General features: G+C 41.5%; 3 protein-coding genes and 2 non-coding genes across 5 annotated transcripts; 4 read left to right on the top strand and 1 right to left on the bottom strand.

Moving 5' to 3' along the window:
- Positions 1-808: 808 nt before the first annotated feature.
- On the bottom strand, positions 809-915 carry LOC125198787. The gene has a single exon (XR_007172473.1). It is a non-coding gene; the product is annotated as a small nucleolar RNA R71 (small nucleolar RNA).
- Positions 916-4,430: 3,515 nt separating this feature from the next.
- On the top strand, positions 4,431-4,537 carry LOC125198788. Its single transcript, XR_007172474.1, has one exon. It is a non-coding gene; the product is annotated as a small nucleolar RNA R71 (small nucleolar RNA).
- Positions 4,538-6,613: 2,076 nt separating this feature from the next.
- Positions 6,614-7,384, top strand: LOC125198784 (G-type lectin S-receptor-like serine/threonine-protein kinase LECRK2; the record flags this gene model as incomplete). The annotated part of the gene is made up of 1 exon (XM_048097054.1): positions 6,614-7,384. A coding segment is annotated over one exon (771 nt), but the record flags the coding sequence as incomplete, so codon positions are not given.
- A 1,498-nt stretch (positions 7,385-8,882) lies between these two features.
- Positions 8,883-11,368, top strand: LOC125198786 (G-type lectin S-receptor-like serine/threonine-protein kinase LECRK3). Its single transcript, XM_048097057.1, has one exon. It carries the CDS (start codon positions 8,923-8,925, stop codon positions 11,248-11,250), a length of 2,328 nt encoding a protein of 775 aa, XP_047953014.1. The 5' UTR covers positions 8,883-8,922; the 3' UTR covers positions 11,251-11,368.
- A 1,839-nt stretch (positions 11,369-13,207) lies between these two features.
- LOC125198785 (G-type lectin S-receptor-like serine/threonine-protein kinase LECRK3) lies at positions 13,208-15,010 on the top strand. The gene has a single exon (XM_048097056.1). It carries the CDS (start codon positions 13,208-13,210, stop codon positions 15,008-15,010), a length of 1,803 nt encoding a protein of 600 aa, XP_047953013.1.
- The last annotated feature ends 1,266 nt before the right edge of the window (positions 15,011-16,276 follow it).

The raw sequence follows: 16,276 nt of genomic DNA on the forward strand, positions 1-16,276 counted from the left end.
GTGGGTGACATTTTGATTGCAAGTTTAGCATGAGTCAAGTTTTTGGCGCCGTTGCCGGGGACTAATTTGCTTTTGTGTTTGATATTGTGATAAAATTGAGAATACTAGTTTAGACATTTACTTGCTTTATTTAGTTTAGTTTTCTAGTTTGGCTCTAATTTTCCTTTGTTTTCTCTCTTGTGTTGTGTAGGTTTTTATGCTCACGCGCTCAAGGCATCTACCCCTTGAGCCGATTAATTTAGAGATAGAAGCCGCCAATAGAAGAAGAGGAGGACGAAGGAGGAGAGCACGAGCTCAACATTTAGTTGAGCCAATGGAAAATCCAAATTGGAACAACGGGGAGGTACCACCTCCACCTCCACCTCCCCTTAATCAAGATCAAATCATCCTCCAATTACAACAACAAATGGAGGAGATGAGAAGGGAAAGAGAGGAGGAAAGGAGAAGAGAGGCACCGGTTAGAAATGCATTTGGGAACGTCAATATCCCAATGCCACCCATTGATCCAAGAGTGAATGCCAACAATTTTGAGTTGAAGACGGCATTGATCCAATTTGTGGAGCAACGTGTTTTCTCGGGAAGGCCCACGGAGGATCCTAATATGCACTTAGCCAAATTCTTGGAGATTGCCAACACAACCAAGCTTAATGGGGTTCCCGAAGATACAATCAAGCTTAGGCTATTCCCATTCTCATTGACGGGATGTGCTAGAGATTGGTTTGATAACCTTGAGCCGGGCTCGGTTATAAGTTGGGACGACTTAGCCAAAAAATTCTTGGAGAGGTTCTTCCCTCTTAGCTCTACTCTCAACCTACAAGCGGAGATCTCCCACTTTAAAATGAAGAACCAAGAGTCTATGTTCGAAGCATGGGAGAGATTCAATGCTTTGTTGAAGAAGTGTCCTAACCATGGGTTATCTCCGGGCCATCAAGTGAGCCTTTTCTATAATGGATGCTCGGAGTTTATCAAAAGTCAACTAGACTTTGGTTCGGGGGGATCATTCTTAGACAAAGGGGTTGATGAGTGCAAGAAGATGCTTCAAAGGCTTGCATACACTAGCAAGAGTTGGAGCTCGGGTCGAGATGGCTCTATGCCGGTAGCTTCGGTTGTTGATTCGGATGCATTCAATCTCCTCAACCAACAAATGATGATGGGAACTCAATGGAATCTTCACAAGGGAGATCGTGTCCTACCATCGACTCACTCTTGAGTTCTTAACCACATTGGTGGTACAGATGCGAGGAAGGAATATTGTGGCCATACGGTTCCGGCTGAGGAACAATGAATACGAGCTGTCTATGGAGGCGCTTAAGGAGATTTATGGGATCACTACGGATGAGTATGACATGCCGATGGAGTTCAAGAACAGTAGATTCTGGAACGACATCACTCTTGAGACAGACGGGTTCAAGGCTGCCCGGGCCAAGAGCTCCATGATCCGGAACCCAGTTCTCCGGATGATTCAGAAGGCCTGCAACAATCATCCTTGTTTTGCAAAAAGATGACGGATGGCGGCATGGTCGGTGAAGACAATAGTCTTGGCCCCAATGAGATAAGGGCGGAACTTGTCAAATGAGTAGACCACCGCAAGCATTTCCTTCTCGGTAGTGGTGTAGTTAACTTGAGCCGAGTCCAATGTTCTACTAGCATAGTATATCACCCGGAATAACTTGTCTCTCTTTTGTCCCAAAGCCGAGCCTACCGCTACATCACTTGCATCACACATGATCTCAAAGGGTTGTGACCAATCGGGAAAGATCAATATTGGAGCGCTCACCAATGCCGCTTTGAGCTTCTCAAACGCCTGCACACATTCAAGAGTGAAATCAAATTTTACATCTTTAGCTAGTAAATGACAAAGAGGTCTAGCAATATGTGAAAAATCTTTGATGAAACGCCTATAGAACCCCGCATGGCCTAGGAAGCTCCTCACGGCCTTCTCACTAGAAGGAGGTGGCAATTGCTCAATGGCCGCTATCTTGGCTCTATCCACTTCAAGTCCCTCGGATGAAATTTTGTGCCCTAACACGATCCCATCTCTAACCATAAAATGGCACTTCTCCCAATTGAGAACTAGATTGGTCTCCTCACATCTCTGCAAAACCTTGGTTAGATTATCCAAGCACATATCATATGTCATGCCAAAAACAGAGAAGTCATCCATAAAAACCTCCATAATGTCCTCAACCATATCATGAAAAATAGACATCATGCATCTTTGAAAAGTAGCCGGGGCATTACAAAGCCCAAAAGACATTCTTCTATATGCATACACACCGTAGGGACACACAAAAGCGGACTTATGTTGATCCTCGGGGGCTATCAAAATTTGGTTATAACCCGAGTATCCATCAAGAAAACAATAATACTCATGTCCGGCTAATCTATCCAACATTTGATCAATAAAAGGGAGGGGAAAATGGTCTTTCCTAGTGGCCGAATTTAAAGTACGATAGTCGATGCAAACCCTCCATCCGGACACCACTCTCGTTGCTATCAACTCATCACTAGAGAGGGAAGATGATACAATTACCGGAAAGGTATCATTCTCTCCAAGGAAGGCATATTGCAAGTGTGATGGTAGTGGCTTCAACTCAATCTTCTTGCTTTCCACTTCTTTCTCGCTATCTTCACTTTCATCCCTAAGAGGTAGAAATTGTGGACGACGTGATCTAGGAACCTCCTTAGCCGAGTCCAAAGCACCTACAAATTCCAACAACTCAAGGTTAACATCTAAAATATCAAGAGAGTGAGAAGAATAAATAGAGTGAGAAATGCATCTCTCCAATTGATCATCCAAGTAAGAGGTCGGTGCCACTCTTCCAACACACTCATCCATCACGGTCACAACATTGCAATGTTGAAGACTTCCTCCCGGTTCCACATCATGCCTCTTCAAGGCCTCATAGATCGAAAATGTCACACTCTCATCATTAAGGCGGAGTGTAAGCTCTCCCTTTGAAACATCTATCATGGCCTTCCCGGTAGCAAGGAACGGTCTCCCCAATATAAGAGGTACAACTCTATCCTCTTCCATATCCAACACCACAAAGTCAACGGGGAATATGAAGTCATTCACCCTCACCAAAATATCTTCAACTATGCCCGAGGGATATGATATAGATCTATCGGCCATTTGTAAAGTAATGCTAGTGGACTTCAACTTGCCAATATTCAACTTGTTGAAGAAGGACAATGGCATAAGATTGATGCTAGCACCTAGATCGCACAAGGCATTCTCCACAAAGCAATTTCCAATAGTGCACTCAATAGTAAAGCTCCCCGGATCCGACTTCTTGGCCGGTAGCTTCTTTTGAATAATTGCACTACAACTCTCCGTTAAGTTGACCGTCTCATATTGCCCCCATTTCCTCTTTTGTGAGACAACATCCTTGAGGAACTTTGCATAGCTCGGCATTTGTTGAAGTGCTTCAACAAGAGGAATGTTGATTTGAACTTTCCTAAAGATATCCAAAAATCTTGAAAATTGTTCATCCTTCTTCTTCTTTTGTATCATTTGAGGGAAGGGAAGCTTAACTTCCATGGGTTTGGGAGGAACAATTATCTCGGGTTGAACTTTAGGCGAGCTCTCCGGTGGTGTTTCCATCTCTATTTCCTCTCCTTCTTCTTTTTCGGGTTGAACAATAGCTTCCTTTCCGGGCATAGTGGGACCCTCATAGCTTGTTCCACTCCTCAAATTAATTGCCTTGCAATCTTTTGGGTTAGGAATAGTGTTGCTTGGAAATTGCCCCGGTTGGTGAAGTTGACCCACAGTTTGAGCAATTTGACTCATTTGGTGCTCCAAAGCCCCCATTCTTGTAGCAACTTCTACCACCGCCGTCTCAACTTTATCAATTCTCTTGGTAGAGTGTTCCATAATCCCATCGGTCTTCTCCATCAAAGCTTTTAGAAGCTCATTGGTAACATCACTTGAAGACTTTGAAATGCTAGGTGAATTGTTAACCCCACTTGGTTGAATAGCATTATTAGGATTCCCATACGAAAGATTTGGATGTGTATTGAAGAACGGACGATAATTACCACCCCCATTGTTGGGGCGATAATTGTAGAAGTTCCGTTGATTTCCTCCTTGGTTTCCCCCTTGATGAACATAATTAACATCCTCTACGGTAGGTTGAGGCTCTACATTGGGAGCCATCCCCAAATTTATGCTATCCACCTTTTGATTGAGAATCATCATTTGTTGGTTGAGGAGATTGAATGCATCCGAATCAACAACCGAAGCTACCGGCATAGAGCCATCTCGACCCGAGCTCCAACTCTTGCTAGTGTATGCAAGCCTTTGAAGCATCTTCTTGCACTCATCAACCCCTTTGTCTAAGAATGATCCCCCCGAACCAAAGTCTAGTTGACTTTTGATAAACTCCGAGCATCCATTATAGAAAAGGCTCACTTGATGGCCCGGAGATAACCCATGGTTAGGACACTTCTTCAACAAAGCATTGAATCTCTCCCATGCTTCGAACATAGACTCTTGGTTCTTCATTTTAAAGTGGGAGATCTCCGCTTGTAGGTTGAGAGTAGAGCTAAGAGGGAAGAACCTCTCCAAGAATTTTTTGGCTAAGTCGTCCCAACTTATAACCGAGCCCGGCTCAAGGTTATCAAACCAATCTCTAGCACATCCCGTCAATGAGAATGGGAATAGCCTAAGCTTGATTGTATCTTCGGGAACCCCATTAAGCTTGGTTGTGTTGGCAATCTCCAAGAATTTGGCTAAGTGCATATTAGGATCCTCCGTGGGCCTTCCCGAGAAAACACGTTGCTCCACAAATTGGATCAATGCCGTCTTCAACTCAAAATTGTTGGCATTCACTCTTGGATCAATGGGTGGCATTGGGATATTGACGTTCCCAAATGCATTTCTAACCGGTGCCTCTCTTCTCCTTTCCTCCTCTCTTTCCCTTCTCATCTCCTCCATTTGTTGTTGTAATTGGAGGATGATTTGATCTTGATTAAGGGGAGGTGGAGGTGGAGGTGGTACCTCCCCGTTGTTCCAATTTGGATTTTCCATTGGCTCAACTAAATGTTGAGCTCGTGCTCTCCTCCTTCGTCCTCCTCTTCTTCTATTGGCGGCTTCTATCTCTAAATTGATCGGCTCAAGGGGTAGATGCCTTGAGCGCGTGAGCATAAAAACCTACACAACACAAGAGAGAAAACAAAGGAAAATTAGAGCCAAACTAGAAAACTAAACTAAATAAAGCAAGTAAATGTCTAAACTAGTATTCTCAATTTTATCACAATATCAAACACAAAAGCAAATTAGTCCCCGGCAACGGCGCCAAAAACTTGACTCATGCTAAACTTGCAATCAAAATGTCACCCACAAGTGTATGGGGGTATGTAGCACGTGGCAAGTTAAATTATCGATCCTCAAAGACTAAGTGCCGGTTTGAGTACTACGAAGCAATTTAGAACACTATCTAGAAAATCCGGAGAGTTGGTTTTGATTTTGAGAAACAAATAAACATAAACAAGCTAAGAGCGCGCAACCAAGAAAAGTTCCAAATAAGAGAACACGGTAGAGCCTTGGATCCAACTACAACGAACACGATGCGAACAAATCAACAACTTCGATTACCCAATTAAAGTCTCTAGGATTACTAGGAAAGCCGCTAGTCTAGACTAAGCCCTCTCTCGAGTGCACTTAATCAGTTGATTAATCATTAATATTGAAGTCTCCTTCTAATACTCAACAATTAACTCCTTAAAACAAAAGGCTAAAGCCCTCACTCTAGAATTCCTTCTCTCGAATGCAAATTATCTAGGTGTTGTTCATTCTTTTATCAATCCTAATTAGGTATCTCTCGATTACTCAAAACTAGGTCAACAAACCCAATTGGTAGCTAAGCAATTGAATTGAAAAGGTACAAGAACGAAACAAAGAAATCACAAGAGCAAAGGTAATCAAAAGTCCTTGAATTAATCAAAAGCGTTCATTGTAGTCTTCACCAAAACTCTACGAAAGATTTAGCTACTCATATTCAATACAAATCCACAAGAAGAATCCATAGAAAGAGAATTGAACATAGTAAACTAATAAAAGTACTCCCAAGGGTGAATTGAATGGCAAATCGTCTTCGTCTTCAAACTTGTTGATGAATCGGACTCTTTGTCTCTTCAATCTGCTCTCAAAGGTGGAAAAACTGTTTCTGGGCGTGGGGAAAAGTTAGGGTTCTAAATTGAGTTAGAACCCCTTTTATACTCGGAGTGAAAATCAGGGCAATTAGCAAAACACCCGGTCGGGTGATTTGTAGGTAACAAAACACCCGACCGGGTTTTCTTCCCGAAGCCCGCTGTTTTGCAAAACACCCGACCGGGTTTTCCGCGAGATGGAAAACACCCGGTCGGGTTTTCCTCCTGGAGTCCACAAGGCCACTTCAAAACACCCGACCGGGTGTTCCGAGAGATGGAAAACACCCGGTCGGGTTTTCCTTCTGGAGAACTCCTCGAATTTCAGCTTCGGCTCGTTTCAACCTGTTTTCATCACAAAACTACGATAAACCCATCAACTCACCTAATTAGTGTATATAAGGTGAAAAACTTGTATTTAACATCTTAAATCAATAAAAGCACTCTTTAATCACCCATAAAACAATTGGAGAAAGAATTCACAAAAGGAGAGATGGAGTTCCAGACAGAGTTGAAGACGATTGGGAAGATGTATCACCGGAACCTAGTCCGGCTCCTAGGTTACTGCTTTGATGGAGACAACAAACTGTTGGTGTTTGAGTACATGAGCAACGGATCCCTGGCGGACATACTTTTCAATCAAGAGAATCGTCTGAGCTGGGAGGAAAGGATTGAGATAGCTCGAGATATATCGAGGGGGATATTGTATCTGCACCATGAGTGTGAGACGCAGATCATTCACTGCGATATAAAGCCTCAGAACATACTCATGGACAACAAATGGTGTGCTAAGATATCGGACTTTGGGCTGGCGAAGCTCCTAAAGCAAGATCAGACTAATACGTATACTGAGATAAGAGGGACTAAGGGCTATGTAGCACCAGAGTGGTACCAAAAGCAGGCTATCACGGTGAAAGCAGATGTTTATAGCTTCGGAGTGATGCTCCTGGAGATCATATGCTGTAGGAAGTGCGTTGATTGGAGCATGAGCGAGGAAGAGGCGATTCTTGAGGAATGGGTTTACGACTGTTATGTAACGGGTAAAATTGGGAATCTGGTGGGGGATGAGATGGTGGAGGAGAGGAAAATGGAGAGGATGGTGAAGATAGGGATATGGTGTGTGCAATATGATCCGTCGCTGCGTCCAACTATGAAGAAAGTTCTGCTAATGTTGGAGGGAACTGTCGAGATTCCGATACCTCCATGTCCGAGTTCTTTCTTAAGTTCTATCTAGTTTCAAGCGTACACGGTATACAAACTAATAACCTCGGTTGGTTTTGATACGAATTTGAATAATTTGTTTGAGTGTGTTATGAGTGAAATGAGTTTGAATAAGTAATTAGAGTGTGTTAAGGCTGCGGCTTTCATTTCCTGCCATTAGTTTGTCAATCGTTTTGTTCTTGTTTTCCAAAAGGGATCTTCAAACTTTTTGGTGAGTGGAATGAGCTCTCATTCGTATTGTAATTTTAAAGCGAATAACGTAGTTGGATGTCTTGTGCGTGAAATAAGCTAGCGTAATAATTTTATTACCGAGATTATAGTTATACGAAAAAAGAACATATATGATCCACAAGCCTACATGAGTTGTCTTTCTCAACCGATGTGAGGATTAGAGTCTGTGACAAAGACCACCATGGATTTGTCAAGAACGAACAAAGACCACCATGGGTTTCTCAACCCTAAACAAAATGAGGATATACACAAACAAAGTTAGGCCAAGCCGTAGTGGAAACTACCATTGTGAAACACAGCGCCGTTGGAAATTCCGTCATCAGCCCCTCAGGAGTTGAAATTAGACGTTACATGAGACAAGATTTTTAAGTTTTTTAAAAAATAGAAAATTAGATTTTGATCTTTTTAGATAGAATTCAGATTTTTGGATTTTTTATAATTAGTAAAATAAAAATATAAAAGGGTATTTCTGGTTAGGGTGGGTATGATTATTATATTTCTAGTTTTATGATTAGAATTAATCTTTACTTCATAAAAATTGATTAATTTAAGTTTTCTTCTATTAATTACACTCTTTCCCAACAAAACCAGATTCATTACATAACAAAAAATTTCAAATCATCAAAGAAGTACTAAATGAAACAGAAATTATGAATTAGAGAACTTAGTAAAACAGGTTTGCATATAGTAGATATACAAATTGAGAATACGCTATTATCTTTCACAAAATGTATGAACAAGCAAATCATTTTTTTTTTTAAATAAAGCTTTTATTGGCAGGTGTGTGCTGTGTTCATATAAAATCATGCTCCATGTCAAGCCGTTCAAAATTTCTGTGGAAATTTGTTAAAGACCAAGTCAAATTTGTGGAATGTAGTGTATAGTCAGTTTGACTAACATAAAAAAGTCCATTCAAATTGACCCTAAGTTTGTCGCAGGACCCAACTAAATACGTGCGTCATTTTTTTCAAATTCCTTTACTACTGAAAAAACGCGTAAAGCAAGCAAATTCCTTTACTACAGAGAAAAAATCAGATTTTAATTACTACTATTTTTTAATAATTTTATCCTCATTTTTCACCTATAAATAAGTGTTTCCCCATTTTTACTTAGGGTTTAAGAATTTCAATTATTTCAATTACAGAATTTTTTTAATCATGTAATTTCTTTTCTTTGTAGAATGTAGAGTCATCAACCCTCTTTAAAAATCAATTACTACTAAACTATTTATAAATAAATAATGTTTAAAAGGGAGTCAAGTCAATGCAATATCCTCGTTAAAGAGACAAGTAAGAGAAGGCAACAAAGCAATACACAGAAATGTCCACCCTCACAATCTTATTTCTCCTCCTCGTTTCTACAGCAGCAGAAGCCCAAACAAGATCATCCAACATCACCGTAGGCTCTTCCCTCACACCCACCTCCAACTCCACCTGGTTTTCCCCCTCCGGTGTGTTCGCCTTCGGATTCTTCCCCCATCATGCCAACACCTACGCTGTCGGCATCTTTCTTCCCGACCAAACCGTAGTCTGGACAGCAAATAGGGACACCAATCCAACTGTCCCTGACGATGTCGTCTCCCTGCTACTAACCCCCGAGGGCCGGCTAATCCTCCGCCGTAGGCAAGGCCCAGATGTAGAGGTCATCAGCCCCTCCACAACCATCGCGTCGGCATCAATGCTCGACAACGGCAACTTTGTTCTCTACGATTCAAATTCAAGAATCATCTGGCAGAGCTTCGACCACCCGACCAACACCCTCCTCCCCGGCCAGCGACTAACATCGGGGAAAGAGCTCTTCTCCAGTGCCTCCGAGACCGACTATGGGAGAGGGATTTTCAAGCTGACGATGCAGGGCGATGGAAACCTTGTGCAGTATCCCGTCGACTCACCGAGCTCAGCGCCTTACGCTTACTATAACACACAAACAAGCGGAGCAGGTGGCAATGTCTCTCTAGAACTTGACAGTGATGGCCGGCTTTATCTGGTCAACGGTAGTTTGCCTCTGAAGAATATATCCAGTGGTGGATTCCCTACGCAGGGGTCGATCAATCTCATGAGGCTTGATGTCGGAGGAATTTTCCGCATCTACTCTCTGTCTCTCGGTAATCTTGCCATGACCAGGAGATGGTCATCCAAGCTCAACGAGTGTGATCCCAAAGGTTTCTGCGGAGACAACTCCTTCTGCATTCTTATGGATAATAAGCCGGAATGTCAGTGTCTTCCCGGTTTCGTCTACGTTCAGCCTGGCAACAACACAGCTGGATGTTCTAGATACTTCCAAGCGCAGGGCTGCCCCCAAATTGACGGTAGATTGAAATACGATATGAGAAAGGTTGAAAACACCGAATGGGAAGATAACTCTTATGGAAATTTGAATATGATGATGAGTGAAGAAGAGTGCAGCAAAGCATGCCTCGATGACTGCAACTGCGAAGCAGCCTTCTTTAAAGACAGCCAATGCAAGAAGCAGAGGATTCCGTTAAGATTCGGCAGAAGGTCTACGGAAAACTCAAACATGGTTTTCGTTCGTGTCAGTACAACCAAGCTACCTAACTTGGGAGGCGATTCCGACAATAAAGGAATCAGCAAGAAAGAGAGGCATATAGACCTCCTCATCACTGGCATTGTGCTTATGTCTATAGGCGTCTTGGCCTTATCAATTTCTGTGATCTTCCATCACAAGAAACAGAAGAACTACAACAGGATCAATAAGGACGATGGAGCTAACTTTGTCGAGGGCATTTCACTTCAAGCATTCACATTCAAGCATCTGTCCGAAGCAACAAAGGGCTTCAAGGAAGAAGTGGGGAGAGGAGCATCCGGCACAGTGTTCAAAGGGGTTCTGCAGCATGGCCAGAAAATGGTGGCAGTGAAGAGACTGGAGAAAGAAGTCACACAAGGAGAGAGAGAGTTCCAGACAGAGCTGAAGACGATTGGGAAGATGTATCACCGAAACCTAGTTCGGCTCCTTGGTTACTGTCTCGATGGAGCCCACAAACTGTTGGTGTTTGAGTACATGAGCAACGGCTCCCTTGCTGACATACTTTTCAATCAACAGAAACAGCTGAGCTGGGAGGAACGGATGGAGATTGCTCGAGATATATCGAGAGGGATACTATATCTGCACCAAGAGTGTGAGGCACAGATCGTTCACTGTGATATAAAGCCACAGAACATACTTATGGACGAGAAGTGGTGCGCTAAGATATCTGATTTCGGGCTGGCAAAGCTCCTGAAACAAGATCAGACTAATACATATAGTGGAATAAGAGGGACTAAAGGCTATGTTGCACCGGAGTGGTACCTGAAGCAGGCGATCACAGTGAAAGCAGATGTGTATAGCTTCGGTGTGATGCTGCTGGAGATCATATGCTGCAGGAAGTGCGTTGACTGGAGCAGGAATGAGGATGAGGCGATTCTTGAGGAATGGGTTTACGACTGTTATTCATCGAGGAAGATTGGGAGTTTGGTTGGGGATGAGATGGTGGAGGAGAGGAAAGTGGAGAGGATGGTGAAGATAGGAATATGGTGTGTGCAATATGATCCTTCGTTGCGTCCAACTATGAAGAAAATTCTGCTAATGTTGGAAGGAACTGTCGAGATTCCGATACCTCCAAGTCCTTCTTCTTTCTTAAGTTCAATCTAGCTTAACTTACTTCGATTCTGCTATAATGCAATTTGTTTCTATAGTGCATGATTAAATACATCAACACGAAGCCATGCGAATGTCAACACAATTTCATATTGACATTTTACAAGCATTATATTGACATACTCTCAAATAACATGGGACGGATGGAGTATTATGTAAATTGTATTGATATAAATCTATGTCTTCAAAAATATGAAAACTCCAAAAAAAATCAAATTTTGACTTTGAAACATATTCATGTAGGATCTCGTTGGAATCCTTATAAAATTATCTTTAATTTGATATATGTTGTGTGAAAAATCAATTTGAATTGAGATAGTTATATAAATTTAAAGTTTTGAGATATTTTTTAAAAGGTAGTTAACTTTATTATAATTTGATATAAATACCCTGATTGACATTTTTTCATTCACTTCTATTGATACTCGGAGTTCAATGATCTTTTATGAAATCGAGTTCCATGTTAAGCTGTTAAAAAAATGTGGAAATTTTCTAAGACCAAGTCAAATTTCTAGAATCTAGAGTTGTTAGTTTAACTTCCAAATAAGTCAAGTACTAATAGACAGCCGTGAATAATTAAATGACTAACAGGTACAGTAGTTGATTAATAAGGCATGGTGTCGGAGGAATCTTCTGCCGGTATTCACTGTATTCACTAACTAAATACATTTTCCATTTTTTCCAATTCTTTTATTACAGCAAGAACGCGTGAAATGTATTCACTAACTAAATACATTTTCCATTTTTTCCAATTCTTTTATTACAGCAAGAACGCGTGAAATAAGCAATCGCAACTGCATGCTCTACCAGTGTCTTAAGCTCGTACCAACTTGTTCTATAGCCTTTACAAGCCATTGAGCACGCTGCTCTATGTAAGGGCACGGTAGTCGTTCCGCAATTGAAGTTATTCCTTCCGTTCATTAAATTTAGTTACGTTTTCTCATTTCCATCCGTCCCACAAAATTTATCATATTTCCCAAAATTTTGTCACCCTCTATGACACTTAACTCATTCTCACTCACATTTTATTAATATAAAAATATAGGATCCATTTTCTACTAACTTATCAACTCACTTTCCATTCTTAACACTCGTGTTCGGTCAAAGTGTGACAAAATCACAAAATTTAAGGGATAGAAAGAGAACCATGTAACATTTACTCCCTCCAGTTGCCATTTATAATCGCGTTTTGATTCGGCACTGGTTTTAAAAAATTATTTGACTTTGTGAAGAAAAATGAGGAAATCAGTTGGTGCAAAATAAGTAATAGTATTGGTTTGAAAAAAGTGAGTGTAATGAGTTAGGGGAATGGTGGGTCGGTCCCCTTACCTAAAATGAAAAAAAGCAAATGAGACTTTAAATCACGGACATCCCAAAATAACAAAATCCGGATATTATTTCACGGATGGAGGGAATACTTTTTAACACTTTGAAAAAATCAAATTTTAGTTTACATCCTTAATTTTAACCTATAAATAAATAATTCCCCAATTTTATTTAGGTTTTAACTTTTAAGTATGTTATCTATGGTTTGTGTTAAAATTCCAACAACTCTTAAAATGAACTGTAACACCACGTATCAAGTAATATTATAAACACTACACATCAATAGTATAAACGCTAGACAACAATCTATAGATTGCTATCTAGCGTATTGTATATTGCTGGCCGAGAATAATTGCTATATAGTGTATTTGATATTGTTGGCCAAGTAAATTTACCCTATGGCATTTTTTATGATTACCACATGATAGCTGATTATTCGTCCACGTATACAAATGATTGGCTAGAAATGGTGGTATGGTGTTACTTTAAAAGGCGTTGTCATTTTAACTCATCTCCGTCATCTTTAGAATAAATATTAATAATTGCAATATCCCTTATACCGGGGAAAGTGCTCTTCTCCAGCGCCTCCGAGACCGACCATGGGAGAGGGATATTCAAGCTGTCGATGCAGGGCGATGGAAACCTTGTTCTGTATCCTGTCGATTCACCGAGTACATCGGCTTACGCTTACTATTCAACACTCACAATCGGAGTAGGTGGAAACGTCTCTCTTAACCTCGAAAGCGACGGCCGTCTTTATCTGCTCAACGGTAGCTTGCCTCTGTGGAATATATGCAATGGTGGATTCCCTACACATGGATACATCAATCTCATGAGGCTCGATGTCGGAGGAATCTTCCGCATCTACTCTCTCTCTCTCGGTGATCTCACCATGGCCAGGAGTTGGTCATCTACGGAAGACGTCTGTGTTCCCAAAGGTATCTGCGGAGTCAACGCCTTCTGTATTCTTCAGAATACTGCGCCGGAATGTCAGTGTCTTCCCGGTTTTGTCTCTGTTCAGTCCGGCAACAACACAGCTGGCTGTTCTAGAAACTTCCTAGCACAGGGCTGTGCCAAAATTGATGATAGACTGAAATACGAAATGAGAAGGGTCGAAAACTCAGAATGGGAGGATAACTCGTATGAGATTTTGGAAATGATGAGTGAAGAAGAGTGCAGCAAAGCATGCCTCGATGACTGCAACTGCGAAGCAGCCTTCTTTCGAGACAGCCAATGCAGCAAACAGAGGCTTCCGTTAAGATATGGAAGAAGGTCTCTGGATAGCTCGAACGTGGCTCTCGTTCGCTTCAGTACAACCGTGGTACCCGACATGGGAGGCAATTCTGATACTAAAATCATCACCAAGAAAGAGCCGCATATGGACATCCTCATCATTGGCATTGTGCTTATGTCAATAGGCGTGTTGGCCTTGTTAATTTCTGTGTTCTTCGCTCACAAGAAACGGAAGGACTACAACAAGATTACTAACGAAGATGGTGCTAACTTTGCGGAGGGCATTTCGCTGAAATTGTTCACATTTGAGCATTTGTCCGAAGCAACAAACGGCTTCAAGGAAAAGCTGGGGAGAGGAGCGTCTGGCACGGTGTTCAAAGGGGTTCTGCAGAATGGCCAGAAAATGGTGGCAGTGAAGAGGTTGGAGAAGGAATACACACAAGGAGAGATAGAGTTCCAGACAGAGCTGAAGACGATTGGAAAGATGTATCACCGGAACCTAGTCCGACTCCTAGGTTACTGCTTCAATAAAGACAACAAATCGTTGGTGTTTGAGTACATGAGCAACGGATCCCTAGCTGATATACTTTTCAATCAAGAGAAACAGCCAAGCTGGGAGGAACGGATGGAAATCGCTCGTGATATATCTAGAGGGATACTGTATCTGCACGAAGAGTGTGAGACGCAGATCATTCACTGCGATATAAAGCCTCAGAACATACTCATGGATAGGAACTGGTGCGCTAAGATATCAGACTTTGGGCTAGCAAAGCTTCTAAATCAAGATCAGACTAATACAATTACTGGGATAAGAGGCACTAAGGGCTATGTAGCACCAGAGTGGTACCATAAGCAGGCGATCACAGTGAAAGCAGATGTTTATAGCTTCGGTGTGATGCTGTTGGAGATCGTATGCTGTAGGAAGTGTGTTGATTGGAGCAGGAGTGAGGATGAGGCCATTCTTGAGGAATGGGTATACGACTGTTATGCAACGGGGAAGATTGGGAGTCTGGTGGATGACGAAATGGTGGAAGAGAAGAACGTGGAGAGGATGGTGAAGATAGGGATATGGTGTGTGCAATATGATCCATCACTGCGTCCAACTATGAAGGAAGTTCTACTAATGTTGGAGGGAACTGTTGAGATTCCAATACCTCCATGCCCGAGTTCCTTCTTTAAGTTAAATCTAGCTTGATTTACTAATGAGTGTGCTCTAATGTTTATTTTTTCTTTTTACTTTATAATAATGTCCAGTATGTTGCTTGTCTTCATTTATATCATACTCCAAATCATATCATTTCTCTAAAAACTACTAATGGTACTATCATAGACCAACTAACATTACTAGCATCAGATGATATGTGATATGCAATGTTCAGAAATTAACTTAAGAAAATGTAATTAGCCACAGTACTAAAAGTATATTCACAGAATACCAAAATGGGTTATAGTAAAAAAACCAATTTTGATATCAATTAGCTGAGTTCTTATCTACCAGTTTAGTTATTTTCATATATTTTTGCATAATTTTACATCAGATAGAGTTGCCTGACTTTGTTTTCCCAATTTGAGAACTAGAGAGAGAGAGAGGGAGAGGTGGAAGTCGTTGTCACACGGAGAATTTTAAGAATGATGATACAAAAGTTTAGATAGAGTGTGAGAGTTACGTGTTGGTGCCTTGGTGGGCAGGGAGTATATTTTAGTCTTTTCTTTTTCTTTTTTTTGTACATATGTAAGTGTGTTTGGGTTGGGAGCATCAGCACTGATCCTTATTTCTTTTTCTTTAGTTTTATGCATTGGGCCAAAGTGATGCTTATAATTGGGCCAACTTGTTTTATTTTTTCTTAGGCCACTTTAATTCTTTTAGTTTTTGGGCCTTAGTTTAATAATTGTGCGTTGGTTAACTAATGTTTGGACAGTCGACGATTTAAATTAGGAAATACGAGGGCTTTGTAAGCATCTGGCCGAAGCAACAAAGGGCTTCAAGGAAGAGGTGGGGAGAGGAGCATCCGGCACAGTGTTCAAAGGGGTTCTGCAGCATGGCCAGAAAATGGTGGCAGTGCAGAGACTGAAGAAAGAAGTCACACAAGGAGAGAGAGAGTTCCAGACAGAGCTGAAGACGATTGGGAAGATGTATCACCGAAACCTAGTTCGGCTCCTTGGTTACTGTCTCAATGGAGCCCACAAACTGTTGGTGTTTGAGTACATGAGCAACGGCTCCCTTGCTGACATACTTTTCAATCAACAGAAACGGATGAGCTGGGAGAAACGGATGGAGATCGCTCGAGATATATCGAGAGGGATACTATATCTGCACCAAGAGTGTGAGGCACGTTCACTGTGATATAAAGCCACAGAACATACTTATGGACGAGAAGTGGTGCGCTAAGATATCATACTTTTGGCAGGGGCGCTAAGATACGATTTCGGGGTGGCAAAGTCCGAAAAAAGATAGCAATAC

This window comes from Salvia hispanica, unplaced genomic scaffold (genome assembly GCF_023119035.1).
Source record: "Salvia hispanica cultivar TCC Black 2014 unplaced genomic scaffold, UniMelb_Shisp_WGS_1.0 HiC_scaffold_26, whole genome shotgun sequence".
Classification (NCBI taxonomy): Eukaryota; Viridiplantae; Streptophyta; class Magnoliopsida; order Lamiales; family Lamiaceae; genus Salvia; species Salvia hispanica.